We start from the raw sequence: 25,734 nt of genomic DNA, 5'->3' as shown, positions 1-25,734 counted from the left end.
GCCATTTCATTTTCTATCTAAAACAAAATATTAATGTCTTGGATTTACGGTAATTTACTGATTCAGTCTTTGACATCTGATGGCCCTTCCAAAAATGAGAAATGGCTTTGCACTCTGATGGCTTATCTCAGAATTCTTGAATCTTATCTGTCCAAGAGGTTATTGAATGTTGATTGTAAAATGTTGAATGCTATCCCGTATTTCTGTGCTAATATTATCTGTGAGAGGAGTCAGTTACTCAGGTTTTGAAACACCCTGTATACGAACAGCAGGTCATTTTTATTGAGCTGCTCCCTACACAGCTCCCTAATGATTCCTTGGTCAGGGCTCTGATTGCAAATACCAGTAGCTAACAAAGGGATAAAATTGCTCTGGTACAATCCTACTGTGCGTTTTTAATATAATGTGCTAATACATTGTCCGGTGTTCCCACAGAATTGCACCACTTCACCGAGTAGGCCTGGCCAATATCTGATTGATTCTGGTCTGTGGGGATCGGCCCAGTTCAGTATAATTTCCTGTCTTGCTGCTTTCTTGTCTGTTAGAGAGGGTTTGGGTCTGTGAAAATCAATAGCCTTGCACATGCAAAATGTGAGGTTATTCCCTAGCAAGTTTCATTCGCATCCTTGATTTATGGAAAATGTTGTTTTCTCCTCTGCACTTTTTTTTTTTTTAAACTCTACTTAAACAAATACCTGTTTAAACATACCCCCCGAAGTATTTGTACAGGAGAAAATGTAAATTACTTTGAGGATGCTGGAGAAGTTTAACATGTGCATAGCTGGGATCTGCTACTTATGACATTAATAGCACTTAACTGTTACGTAAATGGAGTCCTATTTGTCTCAGCAGAATCATTAAAGTTCTGATTTATCCTAAAATGGACTCTAATGTTCTATTTAATCATAACAGATATTTAAGTGTCTAAGAGTCTATTTCCTTTCACCCTGTGAACTTTGGAAAGATGGTAATTAATGGTGTACAATAGGATAACTTTATTTTTATAAGAAATATGTTTCTAATATTTCCCTCACTCATTACAGAAGTTGAAGCAAACTGAAGAAACAAAAGAAGATTCCCAGAAAAGAGTATCTAAAATGTCCCTGGAGTCTCTCAATAAATTTAACAGCAATAACATGCTTTTATTAGAAAAAGAGAAGAACTGTCTGAACAAGGTTGAAGGACAAAGGGAAGAAAATGGGAAGAAAGAAGAAGCTTCCTTAAATAGCTCGGGTCAGCACGAAGTGGACAATTTGGAATCCTTGAGTGATTCCCTGTATGATAGCTTTTCCTCTTGTGCCAGCCAAGGCTCCAACGACGTGTAGAGACACTTCCCAGTGGGCTGTGACTGCGGCACACAATGGACCTGAAGGGGAGCAAGGAGTGAGGGGGGGAAAAGAGACAGTTGTTGAAAATTCCCCCTCTGGATCGTGGCACTCATGGCAGGGTGTTCTGACTGCCCAGCACACAGCAATAAGGCAGGGAGGCGGCGTGGTGGCACGTGGGACTCAACGCTGAACACAGCGAGCGCTTAAACAGAATAAAGTCTTAATTTTGCACTTTTGTGAATATTTGTACAGTTGTAAATACCTTGGGAAAATATATTTGTAGGGATACACGACAGCAATAAATATTACATTGGTGCTATGCTCCTGTAATGGCATATTACTAACTTAAAGAAATTGGTGTTAATATTAACAAGAAAAGTTAGTAGATTTTTTAAAAAAGATTTATAATTGTTCTAGTCTTAAGACTGTGTGTAGAAACACTGCGTTACCATAAACCTGAGCCTGCCAGACTGTCTGCAATAAACTTTCACAGACTCTGTTTTACAAAATGTTTTATTTTTTACTTTTAGTGCAATTCCATACAGGTGATCTAGGGAGGCATGCATTTCAGTTATTACAACTTCACAACAGGTGTCTTATTTCAAAAGGGTTTTGACTTTTGACATGGCAAGAAAATGAATAGATTAAAAGTCTTGATACTGCTGGCATTGGCTTCATCAATCATGCACATAACTGTTTGAGAGATCAGGGTCAAAGCAATTCACTGCTGACACAAACGGGAGTCTTATAGGAATGAGAACTACATAAACCGCCCTGTGCTTCTGACCGCAACATAGTTTTTCAACTTCCACCTCCTCTGTACTCATTTGCCATGAAATTATGAATGTACCATACCGTGTTATCTTTTGTAGTCTCTGTTTGGTCTTAATTAAATTCTAAATACTAAAATTATTTTTTAAAAACTGAAACAACTCCTGTTTGTGACACAGTACAATAATATGTTGGTGCTAACCAGTACTAGTTCAAACATATCTAGGAGCAGGGCCTGTTTTGGGTGTTTTTTGTTTTTTCTACAGAGGTTGTTTATATGTAAGGGAAAGTCTATTTCAAAGGTTCTGTGTATTTTTTCTAGCCGTGAAGTATTTATAACTGCTTTTTGTACAGCAATTGTAAACTAGATATATTTGGGGTATTTCTAGACTCTATAGTTTCTTTAGCACATACCTGTTAATCTTTGAAATATTATATGATCAGTGTTAATATTTTGTGCAATTTGTTATATTTTAAGTCATTTCCACCGTAAAATTGCATCGTCTTTTTCGACTTCTAAGAAATTTTCATTGAAACATCTTTTGTAAATAAAACTTTTCTTGCGTACCTGTGCCTGCAGAGGCGTTCTGGGAAGGGGATGGTATGACACTCTGAACGTGAGGGTGGGCTCAGGGTGGGAATCAGCGTAGCCAGCTCAGGGAGGTACAGGGGGTACCCGCCGAGCCGCTCCCGCTCCGGGGCAGGCTGGGTTCGGGCGTTTAGGGGAATTCGTGACACGGGGATTTTAAACAGCGATTTAAGCTTAATTCAGACTCTTCATCTCACTAAGGCTGTGAAACGATCACGGAGAAATTACGTGGTTATCTGGGGAGGAGACGAACCACCCACTCGAGCTGGGTCGCAACAAGGCGGAAAAGACCATCCCACCATCGACGACCGGAGCATCCTGAGCTGCCCCTGCCGCTTCCGTCGCCCTTCCCTCCGCCGGGGCGGGCTCTGCCCGGCACTCCGACGGCTCCTCGCCGTTCCCGCCGCCTCAGCCCACCCCATCCCGCCCCCCCACCGGCTCACATCGCCCCATCTCGACCCGTCAGTGGATCCCACCGCCTCAGACTACTCCATCCCAACCCACCATCAGCTCCCATGGCCTCAGCCCACTTCCCCCCGCCTCCGGACTCTCCGAGTCCCCATCCCGCCGCGCGTCCGCGGAGGAGGCGGGGGACTGCCCGCCGCACCGGCACGTACGCGGCTACCGCGCCCCTCTCCCCCATTTTGTCCTGCTTGAATTCCCTTCCAGGGGGCCGGGAGGAGGGAGCAGTGCAGAGGCGCGGCCCCTCGTGGGGACGCGGGTTCTGCGAGGCGTTTGCGGGAGACGAGCGACGCCTCGCAGCGGGGCCCGGCTCATCAGTGCTCCGGCTGCCACCTGTGGGCTTCGGGCAGGCGGGGACACGGAGAGGACCGGGGCGAGCGGAGCCACCGCGCGGGGTCTGTGCCCCGCTCCCGGAGGGGAGGGATGGGCGGGGGATGCGAACGAGCCGCCCCGGCGGGCGGAGGATCGCGGGGTTCCCCCGCAGCGCCGTGCGAGCCTCACGCCGAGCTGACAATGCAGGGGCAGAAGCGAGGGAGGTCTCCTCCCTCGCTGAACTCTTCCCGTCCCCAGAGTGCGCCCAGCGAAGTGCGGGGCGGCTGGTGGGGATCCCCGCCCCGCTCCGCCGGCATCACATGGTGCTGGGGGCGGGAGGGGGGGGAGCCGCCCCCCAGCTCCCGCTTTCTCTTACAGTTTTTTCCAGTCTCAGCGCTCAACTCCGGCGAGGCTGGAGCGCGGCGCGGGGCTGGGCAGGGCGGGAGCCGGGCGGGCTCCGCCGCCTGCTCCCGGGGCGCCGCTCCCGCAGCGGAGGCGGCGGGGAAGCGGCACAAGTGCGCGGCGTCTCCGCTGCTTCCCTGCTTCTGATGCCCCTTCGCGACTGCACGCCAGCCCGGCGGCCGCGGCTCCGGGAGGATGCGGCTTTTCCTCCTCGCTGTAACTTTCTGGGGATTGTGCCTGGCTCCAGGTAAGGAGCTCCGCGCCGCTCCCCCGGCGGCGCGGGCGGACAGCCCGAGCTGTCCGCCGCTGCCCGCAGCGGCCGCGGGGAGGTTTCGTCCCCTCGCAGCCCCTCGACGGAGCTGGCGCTGTCCTGCCCGCAGAGAGCTCCTCGCTGCCCGCCCGGTGTCCCCAGCGCGGGGGGCCCGCGGGGCGAGGTGATGCTCCGCAGGCAGCTCCCGGTGCGGGACTCCGAGGATGCCGCTTGCTGACCGCGGGCGCCGTGCACGCCTCTCTGGGCGAGGGGGTCGGCGGCCAGCGGGGTCAGTCCCGCCGCCGGAGGGCACCCACGGGGTTCTGCGGGTCCCCGCTGCGGGGCGAGGGGTGCGGGAACCGCTGGCGGAACGTCGGGAGAGGCGGCTGTTTGGCGAGCCGCACGGAGCGTCTCGTTTTGCATGATAAAGGAGGGGAGGTGAAGGATGCTCCACCGCTGTAATTGTGCGCGGCAAAATAGTAATTAAATCATTTGTAATTAATGAGTAGCTAAGTAAACCCGTCGGCATAGATAAGAGCCGAAGCGTATCTATTAGCCGGGTTGCTCTCTCCGGGGCGCGGGTAGTTTTCAGCCCGCTGTGCTGAGGGGCACCCCCGAGGCGAGCTGATGGGCGATGGGCAGCGGCTGCGGCCCGGTGTCGGTGTCTGTGTCGGTGTCTGTGTCGGTACCGGTGTCCGTGTCCGTACCCGTCGCCTCCTGGCGGCAGCGTCCCCAGCGCCGGAGCGGCCGCCCCGCGGAACGGAGGGAGCATCATCACACCAGGTGCTGAGCCCGTAGCGCTTGGGCTCAGCTGAGCGGACGGCACGCTTGTTTTTCTTTATTTTTGTCAAAGGGATACTTTCGCTGAGCTGTGGAGTAGTTAGAAACAGCGAAATGCGAAGAGGGAAAGAAAAGGAAGATTCCTGGCACGTGTTGGTTATTTGGTTTGGTTTTGTGGTTGGTTCTTTTTTTTTTTACAGTTATTTTAATATTATTACTACTGTTCATGCTGGGTTGGATGGAGCTTTGAGCAACGTGTGGCAGGGGGTTGGAAAGACATGATCTACAAGATCTCTTCCAGCCCAAAGCATTCTATGATTTTGAACAAAATGTTATCTGTTCCAGGTTTGGCCTTGCAAATACAGTGTTACCAGTGTGAGGAGTTCCAGCTAAATAATGACTGCTCTTCTCCAGAGTTCATCGTGAATTGTACAGTGAATGTTCAAGATATGTGTCAGAAAGAAGTAATGGAAAAAAGTTTTGGTGAGAATTTAATAATTATTATTCTGTTTATTTGCTTTGGATAGCATTTGTTGCTTTTGGTTTCACCCATTCACAGTCTTCAGTTACGGATGAATCTGGTGTTCCCACCTAAAGGGACCAGATTCAATTTCTAATACTACTGAGTGACTTTGTAACTCAAAGAAGTTAATAATTTTCCTTCAAAACTGGTGTAAAAACTGAAGGATGCAAGCTAAATGTTGATACAGCTGGTTAATACACAGTCTTATGGGTCTCAGATTTAGTTTTCAGCACTGGAAAATTAATAACAACAAGTTGGTTTAATCTCATTACAGTTAATTACATGGGCTTTTTCCCCAAGAGATGGAAGAGCATTAAATTAGTAATTCCCTCCTTTCTTTTATTTACTCAAGCAATTTATATACTCTGAAGGTTCGTCTTAAGGGAAGGAAAGTATAGTCATCTTTTCTTTCATCCATTAAAGAAACCATCAAACAAAAGGGAAAGAGGGATTTAAAAAATACCCAGTAACTTGGGAAAGTTTATGGAGGGAAGAGGAGGAAGGGCTCAAATGGATTTCTTTGCTATACCAATTTTCTAAGTTGTTTGTTTTTTTTTTTCTCTTACTGTAATTAATATTAAAGTTCTCATATTTGGAGATAAATGTGTTCAGGAGGAAACTAGCCATGATTCTGCATCTTGCCTCTGTTGTCTTTTGAGCTGTGGTACAAGTGACTGGGTTTTATTAAGTATCGTGGAAGGCATTTGAGATTTAGAGGGAACTGTCAGTGTTGCTCTAGCTTTCTACATGAGTAGAAGGCAAGAACTTTATTAGGGAATGGCAAGGAAGTGTGTTTGTGGGAGTTGGAGCTCATGCAGCCCTCCTTACTCCGACTGCAGGCAGCCGTGAGGACGCCGGGCATTAGAATGGGCATCCAACAGTAACTCACTGGGGAGTCTCAGCCTGGACATGGCCTCTGCAGCAAGCAGTAGTTTAGGGAGCAGGGAACAGGCTGGGACTTCAGAATCTTGATTTAAGGGGAAGCTGCTCTCTGGGATTGCACATCTTGCAGCTGAGGGCAGTGCTTTAGAGCATGGAGTTCTCTGATGTAAAGAACTCCTATGCTGTTAATGTAGATCAAGCTGTAGCCTGTCCTTTCTCAGCAAGTCCTTTGGGAACAGCAGGATGCCTCTCTACCTACAAATGTGTGCAGCCATCCGTCTTGAACAGTAACAATGGTTCTTGGCATCAGCAAACTACTCAGCAGTATCTTCCAAGTGCTTATCAGTCAGCTAGTTCCATGTGCGCTGGCCATTTCAGATCAGCATGTAATGAATCCTAGATAAATAATAACAATTGTTGTTACCCATCAAAAGTAGCTGACAGCATTTCATCCTGGATAACACCATCTACAGTGACTGTTGCTGTGAAATACTTAGAACCTCTCCAGCATAGAGAAAAAGCTGTATGTTTAAAGAAAGATTAGTCTCTTTCAAGCTGTATTTTTCTGGGGTATTATATTTCAAGTTTACTTGGAAAGGGTAGTGGGGATATGAGATAGTTACGGCTTGCAAGGTCCTTTTAAAGCCTGAGTATCTCTAAATGATTGTTTGAAGGCTTTGCTATCTCCACCCCACAGCTTCTGTAGTACTTCAATAGAATGGAATGGATGTTGTGGTGATTTGGAGGGCTGTAGACATAGACAAAAAAGTCAGTCCTCATTTAATTCTTAACAGGTGTTTGGTGTTTGCTGTTTGGAGTTTTTTAATACCTTGCCTGATTCCTTCATGTTTTTATTTCAATACAACCTCAGCCTGTATCAACTTCCAGAAATCTGTAATCTTCCCTTCAGGTGAGTGTTAGAAAGGTGTTTTCAGCTGAGTAAACCCCTTGCAGATTGAAGTGCACGTCTTCTGGATAAGTCAGCTTGCACACGTTCACTCACAGCCACTTGTGTGCTGCATGAGGAGGGTGGGATAGGTGGCTGTGCATCTCTCCTCAGCCTGGCAGGCCAGGCCAGCGTGACTGTGGTACACTGAAAATACAAACTGGAACAGTTTTAATACATTTTAGACACACATTGATGCATAATTTGCAATTACTCCTATGAAGAAATGGTTTGCAATATAGGAATATGGAGTTCTTAAAACAAACTTCTTGGTGTTTTTTTTTTCTGTTTCTGCAATTCTATGTTTTCTCTGAGCAGATCCTTGGATTTTTCCTTTAGGACGTAACTAGCATGCTGTGCATAGCAGGTGCCACTGTTCTATTTAATTTACTTCTATAAATGCAGTTCTTATTAATTTTAAGCTTAGAGATTGTAAATTTCAGCTAGTTAATGAATTGAAATTTTTAACCTATTTCAAACAGTGAAATTTACATTGCAAGCTTAGTTTCTCTGTTATCCTCAGTCAGTTTTAGAGAGGATTGGTTGTAAAACAGATATGACTTAGTTCATCATCCTTTATTGGTTTTTTTCCTAATTGATATTTAAATGTGTGCAATATAAATGCCTTACTTTCACAAGTTTTATTTAATAATTCATTCTACTCCTAACAGTACATTTCATAACTCGATTCTTTTGGTTGTTGCCTATTACTAGAAACTGAAATGTTTCAAATATTGATTTTAATTTAGAATAGACTTGAGTTTGAGTTTTTAACCCAGAATATGAAAGATGTGAATTTGCATTTATTTGACAGCACAATCTCATAATTAGTTTTTCCTCTTGACTAGATACAGTCAAAGCAGTGTAATGTTTGTATTTTAACCCATTTCTGTCCTTAATAAAATATAGTTGTGTCAGTGAGCGAAGTGTTATAAGTTCTCTCAAACCTTATTTAAAAGTTAAATGCAGTATTTTGAGATGAAGTTCATGGTGTGAGTTGATGTAGCCACCCTTCCTGTGCAGTATGCATTAATCTGTGTGTTTTCTATCAAGGGGGTTGCTGGCTTACATTCTGTGGTGTGTCATACAGTCCCCAGTGTGTGGCCAGTGACTCTTTTCCTATGTATTTGTTAGTGTTCATGGAGTTGTGCTGTGGCAGCTCTGTGATTCAGCTTTGTTTCTGTATTAAACTCCCTATGGTAAAAGCAACATGGTGGTGGACTACAACTCTGTGCAGCTTTTCCCATTTATGTTGCAAAAAGTTTCTTATGCCTGATCATAGTTAAACCATTCCCCTTCAGTTGCTCTAAAATTAGGGTTAGTGCTTTAGATGTCACTGTGTTCTCTCAGAACACTATCTCAATTTCTGGAGAACCAGCTCCAGGTGAGAAATAGCAGCATAGGCATGTTCTTAACCCAGAGCTTAAAAAGTGGCTGTTAGTGTGGCAGCCTCTGATGTGAGCAGCTAAGAATGCAGGTGTTAGTAACTCATATTTTGGATTAGATCATCTGGCATGTTATCTCAGCTGTTTGTAGTATCTGGTAGGAATTTACTTCATTGCACATCTTAAAGTGAATTGAGAATTGAGTGATACACAAGCATGTATCAGATTAAGTGATTATGTGGAATAGTATAATTCTGCCTCCCCTGTAGACGTGCACTTTGCTGTGGCAGTTTGTGTTTCAGTTGCACTTTGGGGATCTGTCAGTGCACAGAACCGGAGACTTCGTCAAGTAAATGATAAAATTTTCTCACTTTAAGATGAGTTGTATTTAAAAATTTTGCTAGAGGAAGTTTTATGTTTATGTCAACATACTGTTCCAGTGGGAGATACAGGACAAGATGGTATTTTGCCTGTGATACAGAATCTTACAACCTAGTATCTTAATTAAATCTTAAAAAAATCTTCAGGGGGAGGAATGATCAGAATGGAAAGTGGCACTCGATACCAAGTAATTTTCTCATGTCTCAGAAATTAATTGTAAAGGATAAGTTTCTAACGCATTCTTCAAGTGAATAAGCAGATGTTTGAAAACTGTGTAGCTTAGATGTTTGACAAAGGATCAAAGTTCTTACAGTAATTCCATTTGCAGATACTTTGTGGAAATACCCATGGCAGATTTCCTGCTCCCACTTGCCTCTCTCCTTCCTATGGATTTTTAACTTAGAGGTGTCGGTGTTCCTTCACTTTTAGAATATATGTAGGAACGAATAAATCCCGCAGTATATTGGGATCAGATGAAACATCTTGGTGATGTGTAGATGAGTATATAATGTGTATATGCTCATATATCATAGAAAACACACTGATAATGGTAATTATCATTACCATTTGCCTTTTACTGAGGGCAAGAGCTATCAGTGTTTAAAGGCTGATCTAAAACCTACTTAAGGCAAAATGCAACTTGCAATGTGAATACATCAGAGAAATAAAGCAGGAAGGATGAGATGATCAGCCCAGAGAGGTAGCCAGTCTAAATTTCTTGGAATTCTCTGTAAGTAAACCTGCCCATGTGCATGTTTGGAACAATTGTGTTCCAGTGTTTTGGAACCTTGTGTTCTAATGTAGTTATGAATGTACTTTTACTAACTTTTGCTTTTGTAAGATTAAAAAAAAAAAAAAGAACTATGGTAGCAAGACTGATACTTTAAAATGTCAGGAATTTTTATTTGCAAGCAAATTTGGAAACAACCTTGTTATTTCTATTAATCTGCAACAACAAACTTTTCTTATTTGTTTGGTGTACAATGGTCCTTTTAATATATTTACATAGGATGTAATCCTGCAGTGTAATTAAAGCAACTGCTGTAATTGTGTGCTTAAAAGTAGTGCATGGGAACAGCATGAGCAAGATCATGATCTCAGGATTGAATTATAATTTTATTTTATCTATTTTTTTGAATTCTTTTCAGTATTTGCTTTCCAGTTGTTTGTTTTATCAGTGTCTATGTTGAGTGATGAGTTGGCCTATGGTAATTTCCCTACCTGTGATTAATACTCAGTTTTGTTGCACTGTGTTGATGCCATGATTGAGTTGCTTTGTGTGTGGCTGTTAAGGATTACATAAGCACTTCCTTTTTTCTGTATAGCACATACTTTTTTCTGTTCATGTATAGCATCCATTAGTACTAGTACTAATTGCATACTGGTATCAAGGGGAAATTGTGCTCTGGTGTACTTTCATTGACAAAATGATTAAAACAGCGAACAAAGTTTAATGTCTTCAGAATCTCTTCAGGCATTAAAGTTTTATAGGTAGTAGCTCAATCCCCTGTATCCATTTAGAAACAGTAAGAAACATCCACTGAGCTGCTGCTGGATTTTTTGGTTTGTTTTCTTCTACACTCTGTTGTTCAAAGTGTATCAACATAAAATAACTTCTGAATTATTTTTATTCAAAATGAAGCATAAAATAATAAATCTTTACTGACAATGTAAAAAAAAAAAATAAAAATGTTGCATGGGACAATTGGTATACCTATAACATCCTGTTTTGTGCTACCAGATGCCCAGTGAAATGAAGACATAGTAACCAATGTTGGAAACAAGCAGTTCACTTTTGATATTGAATTTTAAAAGACTTACTACGTATGTGGGTAATTTGCACTGTATGCTGAAAACTTGGAGCTGTGGATCTATCACCATTCAGAAAGACTTTTTTTCAGATGCCAAAGCCGTTTGCTTATTGTAAATTTTTTCAGATCTTTGGGTTGCTCAGAAAACTTGCAGCCACATATGCCATGAGCTGACCCAAGTGTGTCAGCTAAGGAGGAATTATGAACAGTAGGTAGTAGGTTGCTGTTCTGGCTTTCTTTCAGTACAGAAAAGCTACAGTGGAGTTAAGTTCAAGCAGTTTATGATTTTCAAGTCATGACAAAAATCCAAGTGCAGAAGTGATGAAGTCTGTATTATTTTAAGGAAGATGTGGTATCTGGTCCAGTGAATTTCATTTTTCACAGGACATGGACAATAGCTTTTTGTTATTTTTTTTCCTCAGACTTGTATAAAATGTATACAAATTAACTTTGTGATGATACAGTGCCCACAGCTGGGTGTCTCTTAAACCCCTTTGAGATTTCCTATTGTATTTTACGTGCATTCTGTTTTTCCAAACCTTCTTGTGGTCTGACCCTATCACTTGTCTTAGCTCCCAGTGACCTTATCAAAACATTGGCAAATGAGTTCTAATTAATCCAAAATGGTTTTATTTCTGTTTTTCCATCATAGTCTGGATATTTTTTTGAAAACTTGATGAAACCGGTTTTGCCAAATTACCAATAAGTCTTTGAAAGTGGAACAAGTTATATAAAACCCAGGCAAATCCTACTCTTAAATTGAACAGGCTGTAAAACTGTAAGCATGAAAATAGCTAAATATATAAAGGGGGAATGAATTTCCAAAGTTCTGGCGTGCAAGTGTCAACATATGAGGCATTCCATTGAAATTGGTAAGGACACTAATTAAGAATGCAGCAAGACTATTCATGTGTAAAATTATTTATGGGACTTATTGCAAGGGTACAGCATTTTAACATTTGTAAAGACATAAGGGCTATTGCTTCATTTCAGCAAACAAGGATTGCCAAGGAAAATGGTTATATGGGATTCTGAAAATTGAGTCCTAAGTTTACCTTTCTCTCTCGAAGATCAAGTATATTTGGATCTTGATACCCAAGGACATTTAGATCTCGATACCTTTGTATCAGGAAAGAGGAGATGATGGAAGGCTGTGAGCTGCTTTTGTTGGGAAGATTGTACGTTTTAGTGCTTGACTGTAAGTCCACATTAGTGAGCAGAGAAATTAATAAGGGCAGTAGGAAACAAAGGAATTTGATATGCAGGTGAAATTTGAGCTTTGACCTCTCATTTGTAGCCTCCCATGGCTTTAAAAAATATTTGACAGTACCACCATTAGCTGCTGTACTTAACTTTCTCAGCCTATGCATTTTTAAGCATTTTAATGCTTTGCTTCAGCTTTGCGATGCTGCAAGCAGTGACAAAGACTACTTTGTGCTGTTTTCTGTTATTAACAATGCTGGTTTGTGTCATATTTCCAGTACCAGAATTAGAAGGCATGACTTACAAAGAGATATCATGGTAATCTAAACCCTTGTCCTCTGTCAGTCAACAATTGTCCAGCTTTCTTCTGAGCTGATTTAATTTCTGCAAAGTGTCATGTCAGTGAGGGTCAGAAGGAGAGTTAAAAGGCCAGCCTTTCATTGTCAAAAGCTTCCTGTTAGTTCCTGAAAAAGAAGTACAGCTTTTAAAAAGTGCCAAATGTGTGGAGGATTTGTGACGATATTAAGTTTTCACAGAAAATTGTGATGAAATATGCTAATTCAACCAGGTAGAGTCTGGCGGGATGTGGGTTCTTTCTGTTTTGTTTTATTTTTCTTTTACAGAATTGTATACTCTGCAAGAGCCTAATGACGTGAATATGCTTTTATCTTGTCTACTGAATGCATCAAAGGAGGATCAGGATGAAATAGCTGCAGTCCTAAGACACAAGATTAAAAATCAGGAAGTGCTCGACATAGCTTTGCAATAGATTTCAAGTCACATAATTTCAGTGCCTTTTTTTTTTTCATCTGGAAAACACTGACTGTGGTAGCTTCCAATATTTAATTAGCTGGTATTAGCTGTTTATAAGGCAATTAGTAAATTTCATGATAAAATGTCTGACAAGGTGCAAATTATTTAAACCCCTTCTCTCCTCAACTTTCTCTCCGGAGTTCACAAGGATAGGAAGAGTTACTGTAAAATGAAACACAGAGGACATAGTTGGATATGGTTATACTTTACACTCAAACTGTTTGTTTTGGGTTTTTTTTAACAATGCATTTACAGTCATAGATGAAAGGCTATGTGTTGAGGAATCTTAATTTATCTTTTATACCAATAAAAACATCGTCTGACTAAAATGGCAGTTGTTTGGGGAAGCACAATGTCAAAAAAATGATTGATTGCTTTTCAACATTCAGTCACCTTCTAAGATATTTAGGACTTTATTAGATAAAATATTTATAAGCACTTTCTCTAGAAAACTGCAAATCACGATAGGAACTTTGGAGTCTGTCTCTGTCTGATAGGCATAAAACCTAATATGGAAACTAAAAAATATAATTTACAAACCTATTTGTCTGAACCTAATTTTGAGCATTACTGATACAGTAAAATCCAGAAATAGTCACATTTATATTATTTTCCTTAGAAAGGGATGTTTAAATGTTGTTCTTGCACTAGTATAAGTTCTCATTTTAGTTTTTGGCAGACGTCACAAAAGAGCTTTTGTAACTCCTACTGGGTGATGCATTTCACTCGAGTGCAGGGTAAAAAAGTGACAGTTTAGGGCAAAAAGAATAAAGGATGAGACATATTATTATATCACGAAGCAAACATGGATAGGCAGAACAGACATTGTCTATGCACAATAAGAAGGAAAACTTGCAGATTCACAAAATCAGAAAATTGAATGTTTCAGTGATATAAGATGGTTGGAACCACTCAGGATATTAAAATAAAGGGAATATTGGGTCATAAACACAGTCTTTGACTTGTCTTTATGAGAAACAACATTAAGAGAACACCCAAAACAGGTCACACACAAGTCATGACAATATGCTAATGTGAGAGAGAGGACAAATTTTGGGGGCTTCTCATGGATTGTGTGTGCTACAATATGAATTGTCCACTGTTGGCCAGTTTTCCACTACTTGCTTGGAGAAGATGGGGAAGTTTTAAATACCAAATTTAAAGTTGAATGGAAATTCTGCCAAAGTTCACACCTCAGACTTGTCTTATCTGCCTTGTTAGCTTTCTCAGTAACTTATCTTAAGATACAGAACTTTTCTACATGCCTGAAGTTACAGCTCTGTGTTTGCCTCCAGCACACGGTCCAGTCTTGAAAAGATGGTTTGTGACTGTTCAAGGAGGCCTCATTGCTGGGCCCTAGTTGGTCACAGACTACTTATTATGCTCCAAAATATTTGATGTTGCAGATCTACTCAGAGTATGTGGAGGAGATTTTGCTAAAGCAGTGTTTGCGGAATGAGTTGCAGACTTACCTTATGTGTGCCTTTGAAGCTGGATATGTACATAATGGTGTGGAAAAAGCTTTCTTTAAAAATGAGGAGTGTCAGTCATAGCCCATAAGGTAGAGAGCATTTCGTGTGGAGTGGGTTGTCACACTTGGAAAAGTTTGTGTTGGGCAAAGGACATTGTCTGCTTGACTGAGTCAAGCTTAGAGAGAAGAGTTTAGTGGCCATGAGGCCATAGACTGATCAGGGGTGAAGCAGAGGGCTGCAATTTCCTGCTGAGCTGTGCCATTGCAGAAAGCAGCTTCAGAGTAGTTAGGGTCATGGGAATGGGAAGGTGACTGTTTTGTTAGAAATTAGGTCACTGGTCTCAGTGGTCATGTCCTAGTTGTCTATTTTGGCTTCAGAGACCCTCTGCATATTTTGCTGAAGGACGGTCTTGGGAGTACAGGTGCAAACTGAACTTGCATACTGCTTGGGGTATGGTTGGCTCTTAAAAGTTGGAGAGTCATGCTTACACTGCCTCTTTTTTGTCTGTACCTGCTAGAACAAAAGAATTAGAGGTGCCTTATAAGATCCTTTTCAATCAGTAAGAGAAAAAACTTGGAGCTTCTGGTGCCTTCTGCATACACATAGTGTAAGAAGTAGGTGTGATGTCACCTTTTTTGGTTGTCCTAGTAACAAGTTAAACTGTTATTCAAGAGAAATGTACTGGGCTCTGCAGACAGGGTAGATGGAAGAACACGCACTTTTGGATTTGAATAAATTGTAGCTTGAATTGTTTGTTGCTATCAAGACAGAATGCATTTGAAAACGGCCAAAACAGTGCCAACGTGCAGACACACAGGACTAGACTGGATGTATGTGAGAAAATCAATATTGCAAGCAGAAACTATAGAAAAGCCTTAAGATTTACATCCATCACTTCATTGGAATAAGGCAGAAATAGTAGTTTGGGCCTTGACACTGTCTAAATATGTGATCACTTGTGGGGCAGAGAGAGATGTAACAATAGGCAAGTTGCTTAGTCTAGGAATAAATTCTCAATGTCAAATTTAAGCCCAAAGCTGCTTTAAAAAAAAACCTTGAAAACAAATGTAGTTGTAGTAGGTACTTGGTGACAGGAGAGGGTGTAGAATATTAGCGTGTTATCACACAGCTATTCTAGTTCTGTGTACTTCCCTCTCTTCTTACAAGTACTTGTACTTGAACTACATCCTTGGCCACCTCCACAAACCTTGAAGCGAAAATGAAGGAAAATCAATTTGTCAGTAGTGGGTACTTCACAGTAAAATATCATTATAGTGCCTACATATATGCATAACCACGATGCTGTTGGGGGGCTGCTGAATCCATGAAAAGGGAAAAATTACTCAGGGCTAATCCATCAAGAGATTGGGCAGTAAATATACTAATTGAGTAGTAGTAAATATAAATTGTGTACTAGTTGTTGAAGGTAGATAGCTGGGAATGACCCCATCCTGGCAAAAGCAGAGTGTAAAACGTAGTCTCCTCACCTAGCCAGCTACTCAGAACAATCTGAGATAGAAGAAAAGCTTCCAGAAAGATTTGCAATTATTTTTCTGGGTGATATGTTAATGAATGTATCAAGCTGATTGTTCAAGCAAGAATACCTGGTAATTAGCAGTTATGTCTGTGGTATGAGTCTTATGAGGCAGATAACCACTTTGAAGAACTGTCTGCAGTTCAACCTGCTGGTGGCAAATGATTCAGGAAGATCTCGGGAATCGTTTTGGAATGGTTCAGCAGTACAATAATCCACTGCAAAGGAGGAGTTTGAGGAGACATCTCTAGATATAATCCAGAAAGGATGCTGCTGTCCCGTCTGAACTTGGGGTGAGCTGCAGTTACTGGGGTCCATTAACCTGTTTGCTGGAGCAAGGAGATTGTGTCCCTGCCATCAAACCACAGAAGTCAGTTATACTAATTTATATCCTACCACAATTAATCTGGAATCACTATGTGATAGGAACAAGGTTTAAGAATAAGTGAAGTTCACAGCCCAATTGTTTTAAAAATGTCACTCCTGTAGTGCTAACATTATCTCTTTTTTCCATCAACCTCTGTCTGTTTGCATTTGTAACTTGCTGTAAGGATACAGCAGAACAAGAGAAACAGCAGAGCCTTTCTATGCTGATCAAGTTTGTTTCATACCCGATGCTTCTTAAAAAAGCACTTAGTGTGATAAGCAGCTGATTTGTAAGATCAAAAGAATCTATTAGTACTTAAAGACAAAATTTTGGATGGAAGGGCATGTCATTAGCCAAGGAGCTATTGAAAAGCTGATAGAAATACTAACTTTTTTATTTATGTAAAAAATCATGTTACAATTCAGATTAGAGCTGGGAATGGGGATAAAGAGTCATTTGGGACTGTAATTTTTCCTGTTGTAAAACACATTTACAGAAAAGCCACAGGAGAAGAATTACAATTTTTTTGCTGTTAGATTATTCTCTCTGTTTGGGTGTGAACGTGGTTCATCTGTTCATGAAACTTTGAGAAATAAAATTTCAGTCTGTACAGGAATACTGTGTTTTGACTTCAGAAGATGCTCAGGATTGTTCTGTGGAATTGATCCTGGAGAACAGAGCTGTTGTAAACACATGGAGTTAAGGTGCAGGACTTTAATTTTTTGGAGTAGAGGTTTCCTGGAGTTGCCTGGTGAAAACCATGCCTCAGAGGGCATCATCTAATTGTTCACAGCTCTGAACAATTCTAATCTCCTAATCTATGGAAGAAGTGCAAAGTGTGATATTTCAGGGACCCAAACTAATAAATCACTTATTGGTTCAAATTGTGAACAGGACTTAGCAGGAAACCTGTGAAAAGGAAATGGCAGGAAGAGAGTGATCTATAAAATGACATGAATAGAAAATATGCCAGTGTCAAAAGCTTTTTGGAGGCTTGGTCTTTGAAGGGAAAGTCAAATTCACTGCTGTTGATATGGAAGACTGAGGAATGATAGCTGGCTGTAGTTACAGAGAAATAATATGTGATGGGGAGATGTGAGATTAGGGAACAGAGGACAATCACTATGCCTAGTTTTACTGAATACAAGATTCCTTTCTCAAGAGGAAGGGGGAAGGAAAAAAGTTAATTGTAGGCATGGGAAGGGTCATATATGCCTTGGCTCTGGGAATACTGCACGAGGAATGTGGAAAAGTACCAGGTCCTTGTGGGGAACATCAGCTGAGATTTTGGTATTGTAAAGCCAACCAGTGGCAGCACCGTTGAGGCTTCTTGACAAGAGTGGTTTGTCAACAGAGACAGAGCTCCCGTCTTTTTGCAAACTGTAGTAATAAAGGTTACTGCAGTGCTGCTTGATCTGTGTGCCTTTGCTGTTACAGAGAGAACAGCCTGTAGCTCCTCTTCCTTCTCGAGAAAAGGCTCTACCTGCTGTGTTGATTGATTGAAACTCACTGGAGACAGAGGAAGATTTAACACTCACTTGAGGGCTTCTCTTCATAAGTTTAACAAGATAGATAGCCTCAAAACATGTTTCAGGGTTGAGATTTGCAGAGGGAGAACACAAAATAAGGAAACCCTTGCATTGTTGGGATGGCAGCAGTGTTGTGACAGTATAAAAGAATTGCTTTAATTAAAAGTTTCTGAAGACAGGAAATCCTTCTTTCTGAGCACAACCCAAACAAACAGTGTTCTACCCGCAGCCTTCAGTAGTGCAGTGCCCATTGCCACTGCAGAGGTATCCACTGGATCATGAAGGTGTTGTAGTGTTTGTTTCCAAAGTCCCTGGGGACTGAACAGGTACCTGCAGGTATTGCATGTTCGGTACCTATGGGTCATATTCCTGCTTCACTCCCTCCAGAAAAATGTCTCCATCATTGTGGGTTTGAAAACATTCTGGGACTATGACACAGGATGGAGAAGCACCATTCTTCAAGAGAATCCTGTCCCATGCTCTTCAGGAAGAAAAAAAACCCAACTTTTTGAGAATCCCATGTTCAAAAGGAACAGTATTTTTATTCTTGGAAATATTTATCTCTCCTTGTAACTGCAAGGCAATATGAGCAAACCTCCATTATCTATTTCTGTTATGTGTCTGTTTTTCTAAGACACAATTTCTACTGTATCAGTTGCAGGAGAATATTAGAGTAATGAGTGGTAGAACTGCCATAACCATTTTCCACTGCAGCTTGAGAAAACACAACTGTGTATTTTAAAGCCTTTAAAAGCCATGTTCAAATAACAGCTGTGTACATTAGAATGTATTTTTTTCAGTTAAAAACAATTTGAGAAATTATAAATTAGATTATTAATTAAAATTAATTTAAATTACATTAAAAAAGAGAAGACTTTCAACTCAGACAAGACGTTCCTATAGAAATGGAAATTTTTGTTGTTGAGGTTATTAAACTTCAAAGACAAGCAAGAACTGAGATTACCTGGAAGAGCACTTATAGTTTTTCTTTAAAAAAAAAATTAAAGAGGAAGGGGAGAGGATGAAAGTTTTGCTGATATTCATTCTCCTTTTACTCTTGGTTTCTTGTCTGTGTGTGGTGAAGGAACAAGAAAAGGAAAAAAAACCACTCAAAAGACAAATTAACAGCATAGAAAGCTGTAATTACTTAGACACCTTAACTCAGACTTGTTCAGCAATAGAAACAAAACTAATTTTCTCAGTAATTGCATTTCAGTTATAGTTATTCAGACAGTTTATTCTGAAAGATGAAAAATTGCAGTTATAAAATGCATCATTTGATATACATTATGTAAATCAGGTCTGTAATATTTTTGGTTCCAACCAGAATCAAACTAGAGAAATCCAAAGCAGAGTGACTGTGCTGCTCCTGCAGTGCAGAGTTGTTGGTCGTGTCACCACTGAGGTGTCTGCCTTAATCACCAGCACTGCTTTGGGAGTGTAAACTGGTTTTGCAACAGTTTTCAAGCATGAACCCTGTTGTAAAGGAAAACCATGTTCACATCAAACTAAGTAACCTTTGTTCTGTGTCACAGGAATCATGTACCGCAAGTCCTGCGCGTCTTCAGCCGCGTGTCTGATCGCCTCTGCTGGGTACCAGTCCTTCTGTTCTCCAGGGAAGGTGAACTCTGTTTGCATCAGCTGCTGCAACACTCCGCTCTGCAATGGACCCCGGCCGAAGAAGAGGGGGAATTCTGGTGTGGTGCCAAGGGCACAAGTGATAACCACTGTTCTGCTTCTTAAATTTACTCTGTTGTTTTTGTATTGCTAAACTTCAAGCAAGTTTGGTGGTTTGTTTGTTTTTTTTTTTTTTTGCCCCAACACAATTTGTTCTGTCTCCTCCTTTCTTCAAAGACACTGCAATTATTTTCTGTTTGTTTCCAAATCCCTGTCAACAGCGAGGGAAGTTCAGTGGTTGTGTGGAGAGAGGGGCTGATATTTTTGGCAGCTAATGAGTTCAGTTAGCAGATTGAATTTCCAGTGTGCGCTTAAAAATCCCAGCAGGATACAGAACTCCTGCTCTTTTTGCATAACTGGAAACAAACCCATCTGTGTTATTCCTTTTGAGATGTAGTCACTTTCCTGGGTCATTTTAATTTCCGTGTTTTTTTAAGTTCATTGCTAATCATTAACTTTGCCTTATGAAGTCATACTTGATGTTCACAAAGGCCGTTCTGTGCGTCTGGACCATGCTCTGAGCTAGTCTCAAGGGGCACTGCTTCCAGGCTGGGCTCTGGTGATTCAGGACCTGGCTTCTGTGGACTGCAGTCAGGTGTGGGCTCCTTCTGGAAGGTGCTTAGGAAAACTTTGGTGTTGCCCTTGGTGGAAGAATTGCGCCTCGACGACATGAAGAGCAGCGGGCGTAGGGACCGGCTGCTCCGCGCTCTGGAGCTCTGGTTGGCTCTGAGGAACTTCTCCCTGTTGGCGTGTTGGATGGTCAGGCGGCAGCGCAGGATCTGCAGGAACACGCTGCGGAACTGCTGCGAGGAGATGTTGTACAGGAGGGGGTTCACCACCGAGCTGAGGTAGAAGAAGATGTCGGCGATGGGAAGGAGGGTGATGTACGCTCTGAAGTAGGGGACAGTCCAGTCCTGCTTCGGTTTAGCAGCTGCCATGATCCTTCTCACCTGGTTTGGCATCCAGCATATCGCCAGAGTGGCAATGATCAGCCCTGCGAGCAGAAAGAGGAAGAAAGAGGTGTGCATACATGGGGGAAAACACATAAAATACGATCAGTTCTGCACTTACTTGTTAGGAAATAGTACCAATTTTTCAGTGTTTGCTTGACAGCTTTTTCTGCCAGTAGCACTTTTTTGTTTGTTATTTTTAATAACTGTTACAAGGTCATTGCAGCACATGCTCTGACAAAAGGCCACATAGTGCTTGGGTAGTGTTTCTTTGTACATGTTGTCATTTTTTAGTTTTCAAAGTGTTCATTCTCTGATCATCTGTATCTTTGAAAAGAATGTATTTTATTTTGGTTTTTGGTCTTACATTTCTTATGTCTTTCCCTTTACTTTGAAAAACAAACAAAATAAATAGAACTTATAGCCATATTAGATCAGGCAATACCCAGAAGAGATCAGATTCTTGTTTGTACTTTACAAAAAAGAAAATGTATGCATAATAATATATTTCGTGTTATTTTTGGTAGATTTCCTCTTACAGAAGCTATTTTTAAGTAAAATGTGTATGGATCTTTTTATGGTAATTAAGATATGTTGGGCTTTCTTAAAAATCAAATTCCAGTGGAATTAAATGATGAATGTAAATGAGAAAAACCCGAACCTAGTCATGAAAGTGTAAGCAGTTTCAGATTATAAATTATGCTTAAAAATGTGATATCGGACCATTTTGTATTTATATGTAAATATAAATACATGTTGCTGCATCACTAATGGCATTAAAAAGAGGGTGACTGAAGTGCTGGGTGTCTAAAAGTTCTGCCTGTGTGGAGCGGTGTTCAGTAGGGTGCAGTGGTGGTGCCATCGTCAGAGCAGCAGCCCTGCAGAAACATATCAGTGACTTGAGCTGGCTGTTCCCAGGCAGGAGACGGAGCAGGGACAAGGCACCTGGATCCTCAATGGCATCCTCACTGCTGGTGTGTGTCAGTACTGGAAATCCTGACACCTTACAGGAGATACCAGGTACACAAAGTAATTCCTCTCACTGCACCCCCACTACTGGCACACAATGCAGCCACCAGTTTACTGTCCTCACTTTGTTTTTCTCTTTGCAGGAAACGTGCCTTACAGGAACACTTGGAGGGAGCAGAAGGTGCAGGCTGGCTCCTTCCCTGCTGCAGGCACACAGAACAGCAGGGAGTATCCTGATGGGATAGTTCTTACTTGCGCAGACTTGTGTTACATTGCTAATCTCATCCAGTGTCTGACCTCTGCTCTCAACAGCAGCACAGAAGCATTTTAATTCTTACCTGTCTAGACTGAGTCAGATTGCCCCCACTGAACAGGTCACTGTTGGAATGCTGTTCTGAAATAGCACACACTGACTTTTGAAGCCAGGAAAATGATACTTCTCTAATGGGAAGATATGAATGTAGCAGAGAAGGGAGATAGAAAAGAGAAGAAAGATTTTTCACAACTTTGAAACTGCTAGAGCTTCATCAGGGTATGTCCTAAGATCTCTCCACCACCACCCCCAAGCAAAGAAAAGGTATGAAACGCCTTTAAAAAAAAAATTGCTAATGAAAGCAATAATTACTTCAACAAATTCATTATCTCCCTGTATGAGCTACCCAATAAAAGTTTTCCTTTTGATCCCTTGCTCTGTAATCACCTAATGGTGACTTTGGTGGGACGGGGTAGGAGTGCATCTTAAACTACAACACTGGATTAAGAGCCCCAAAGGGCTGTTGTTGGCAGGCCAGTGGTAAATGTGTTACCTTTGCCATTTTCTGTTTTTTGCCTATGAGAACTCTCCTCAGCCACTGTTTCTTTACTCTCATTTCCACACAACCCTCTCCCTGCCCCTTTGCTTGCTCTTCCCCTGCTGCCTTGCCTCACTTTTCAGTACCTGTTGTGTCTCTGTCAAAGGTTGATCTGAATTTTGTATTAGTCCTGCAAATTTTGTAGCCTTCAGTGCTTTTTCCCTGCTGTCAGCATAATAAATATGGGGTAGCAGTCTTGGTGCAGACAAACAGAAAATAATGCCCCCTGAGCAATGACTTGTGATGGGCCTTATAAAAAGGCAGCAAAAGGATTCTGCTGCTCCCATGGGGCTTTTTCTCTGGTGCAGCTTAAATGCCAAGTTCACAAACCCACGTCTGCAGACTTCTTGTCAAATTTTACCAGATGATCTCTTTCAAGGGAAATGAAAATAAGCTGTATTGTGTCATTTTTTTTTTGTTGTTGTTGTTCTTGGTTAGAAACAGGATACTTCATCATGCTGATTAATAGTTTCCTAAATTATGAATGCTGCCGTGAAAAAACTGTGAGCAAACAATGAGTACATTCAGTTTTAAAGCTCAACCGCAGTCTCTGAGATGTCTGATTTTTTGCTTGTTTCTGAATTCTTTGCCGTTGACCTTTCTTTTTAATTCAAACTGCCAAGTGCTTAAGATGCCATGTTATATTTTTCAGACACTTTTGTTCTGAAAAACTGAATATTTGTTAGGGTTTACAGTAGGTGAAAAATTAGCTGCTTGTGCCCTTGCACAGTGTGGTGATGTCAGTCTTTTGGGGGATGGGAGATGTCTGCAAAACAGTTGTTTTCCAGGCATGACTAATTGTCCATTTTTACACTTTGAAAACATGCTTGTTGACTCAAAGGAGGTGCACCATGTAAATAAACATGCTGAGTGACTCAATATTTTCTCCACTGTTCACACTTAACATGGCAGTATGGAGTAAACTGAAGCACATCAGAAGAGCACCTCGGGAAGGCTCTATGTTCAGTGCTGCTGCCGCCGTCACTCCGAACTTGGACAGAGGCTCTGGGAGTTTGTGTTGTACTGTAATGTGCCAAAGGTGCTTAAATAGTCTTAATCAGCTTGAATGCAAACCAGACTGCATCTTACACCAGTACTGATGCATTCTTGCTTGAGCCTGCCACCTGCTAGGAATTATTCTTCACATTTCATCTCATATCCAACTTTGCCTTCTACTCCATATTAAAGGGAAAAAAATTAGTAGCTCTGGGGTTTTTTTCCCCCCCATTTTCCTGACTACTGCACTAAGTGCCACACTTGATGAAAGAAGAGATTTATCTCCCACGGAATAATTATGTTTATAAACAAAGTAACGCTGTGGTTCTGCAACCTCCATTACTGGTGCTTGAAATTTCCAACACACATTTGAATCATTCCAGTTTAATCATCAGAAGTGCATTAGACAATGCCAACAGAAGCCAGGAGCCCTTGTGTTATCTATTGACTATGAGTACATCTCAACCTTTAAGTAAGGGTGGGAGCTTACAATTCATTTAACATTGTTGTAGGTATTTCAAGGTAACAACCAAAAAAAACCAAGACATGAAAAGACCCTTGACTAAAACCAATTTAAATAGCTAAACCATAAAACAGCCATAAAATAGTTTACCCAAAATAGGAATGACCACATTCAAGTACGATTTTAATCTGTAAAAACCCACCCCAAACCTCTAAAAATAAAGCATGCAAATTTAACAATGCTTTAAATTTAGGAATCATTATTCTAACTTCCCAAAAGTCAATCTCAGAGTATTAATTCTTAATATGTGACAAAGGATCATTTATGTAGTAAAATAAACGTAGCGTTTAAGTGCCAATAATATAAATATGCATTGCTGGCAGAGAATAGGAGTTTGGCAGTCATCTGTCCCTTAGCAATACTTTTTTATTACTCAGAATATTCCTCTGGGCCATAGGGGACTGAATTAAATTCATTACGAACTTTATTGGGAAGGATTTTAAATACATGCTTATGTCTGGTAGAGTAGAGAGGGCTTCCTTCTCCACCCTTCCAGGTTTTCCTTGTTCTTCTATTGAATAGGTTTTTGTCTTTTTTTTTTTTTTCCCTGCATCTGACCACTTAAGTCTGTCTTCTTTTATAATCCAGTGTTTTGTCTCTATCTTGGCTACTGCCAGCCATCCCACAAAACCTGAAATTGTCTACAACATTACAATTGTCACCAAACAACACCAACAACAGGTTTCTTTGGCTGCTACAGCCCATTAACGGAGGCAGTTGTTGCAGTGACCTCAGGTACACACTCCTTTGCCTGTGACACTTAACCCTGACTGCCCTGGTGCATCAAGGTCTGCTGGACTCTGCTGCTCTCATAATTAGCCCAAAGCAGTGTTAGACCTCAAACTTTGCATCTCTGTGATTTAATTAATGACACAAAGCCTGGTTCTCAACATCTGCTTGTAAACTGACATTTAAATGGCAACTGTCAGTGGAATATAAACATATGGTTACTGAGCTGTGAGTCAAGTTCAGGCAGCGATGCAGTTGGTTCAGAGGGAGACTTTTTTTAGCGCTCGCTTCTCATTTGCGTATTTGGCCCAACTACACACAAAGGCATAACGTGCCCTGTGCCTCCATCACAAAGTCTTCCAACAGTGCATCAGAGGCATGGCTCCCAAAAGAGGAAAAGACTGAGACCACCCCTCAATATTAAGTTTACCATCATAAAACAATACTAATCATGAGGAAATCACTTGGTTCCTATTGGATTCTGCTACAAATGGCTTTGAAAACATGAGCAAAGATACCTTCTCACTAATCAGGCTCTTGATGGTCTTAATATAAGCCACTACTAATTTGGGAGAGCAAAAAAAGCAAAGACTCTAGTACTAATTAAGAAGGTTACCTCCAGGAGATGGAGGTTTGGCCTGTATTTATGTTACATTTGTTATTTTAACCAGGACAAAAATCTTGCTTTTTATTAGAAATAAGGATATAAGGCAGTAGTTTATTGCCTTTATAGCTTCTAAGAAGAGTCAAGCCACAAAACGCAGTCTTCAGTCACTGAGATGACCTTCCCAACTGCAGATCAATGCAGTGCTGTCTTCCAGCATCTGCAGCTGCTCTGTGCCCCCGCTGCTGCAGTTCTCTGCATGTGGGGAGTCAGCTGCCATATGCTTATTGTCTCCTGACAATTGTCATTGAAATGTCAGTTTACAAACAGCTGTTACTTTCATTGCTGCAAGTCTGACTTTTAAGTGCAGCAAAGAAATGATGAGCAGAATGATACTGAATGGCTGCTGCACTGCCTCAGAGTGCTAAACTGAGGAAGGCTGGAGCATCTCAAGGAGGGACTATCTGCTCTGTTCTCCAGACTCAAGGATCTCCTACTGGTTCTTCTCCTGACAGGTAAGAGTTTGGAGCATTTTCTCTGGTCTGTTAGCAGCTGGGTAGAATTTCAGGTCCAACCTTGCAGCTTTTAACAGCTCCTGGTGAGTATCTGGTGTTCAGCTACTGTCCAGATCAAGTGACTCAAACCCCTCTTTGTCTCTGACCAACAGCAATGAGCTGTTGATCAGCAGAAGGGTG

General features: G+C 41.5%; 2 protein-coding genes across 9 annotated transcripts in view; both read left to right on the top strand.

The window, feature by feature from the left end:
- Positions 1-2,666, top strand: part of NCKAP5 (NCK associated protein 5) — a 395,107-nt gene extending 392,441 nt beyond the window's left edge. For all 8 annotated transcript variants that reach the window (XM_064661544.1, XM_064661543.1, XM_064661545.1 and 5 more), the window contains one exon: positions 1,044-2,666. In XM_064661544.1, coding sequence (XP_064517614.1) covers positions 1,044-1,325 — 282 coding nt within the window. In that variant the 3' untranslated portion in view covers positions 1,326-2,666. The remainder of the gene's footprint in view (positions 1-1,043) is intronic.
- A 2,491-nt stretch (positions 2,667-5,157) lies between these two features.
- On the top strand, positions 5,158-21,163 carry LYPD1 (LY6/PLAUR domain containing 1). The gene is made up of 2 exons (XM_064661552.1): positions 5,158-5,377; positions 19,276-21,163. The coding sequence occupies exons 1-2, from the start codon at positions 5,173-5,175 to the stop codon at positions 19,509-19,511; spliced, it is 441 nt and encodes a 146-aa protein (XP_064517622.1). The 5' UTR covers positions 5,158-5,172; the 3' UTR covers positions 19,512-21,163.
- Positions 21,164-25,734: the final 4,571 nt, after the last annotated feature.

The sequence above is a fragment of the Pseudopipra pipra genome, chromosome 7 (genome assembly GCF_036250125.1).
Source record: "Pseudopipra pipra isolate bDixPip1 chromosome 7, bDixPip1.hap1, whole genome shotgun sequence".
Classification (NCBI taxonomy): domain Eukaryota; kingdom Metazoa; phylum Chordata; class Aves; order Passeriformes; family Pipridae; genus Pseudopipra; species Pseudopipra pipra.
The sequence above is the reverse complement of the archived record's forward strand: the minus strand, read 5'-3'. Positions and strand labels throughout refer to the sequence as shown.

Excerpts from the sequence above, each read along its gene's own strand:
- LYPD1 (XM_064661552.1), top strand. The coding sequence starts at position 5,173 with ATGATCTACAAGATCTCTTCCAGCCCAAAGCATTCTATGATTTTGAAC. Across the intron at positions 5,378-19,275 it reads AGTAATGGAAAAAAGTTTTG|GAATCATGTACCGCAAGTCC; the intron begins GTGAGAATTTAA and ends TCTGTGTCACAG.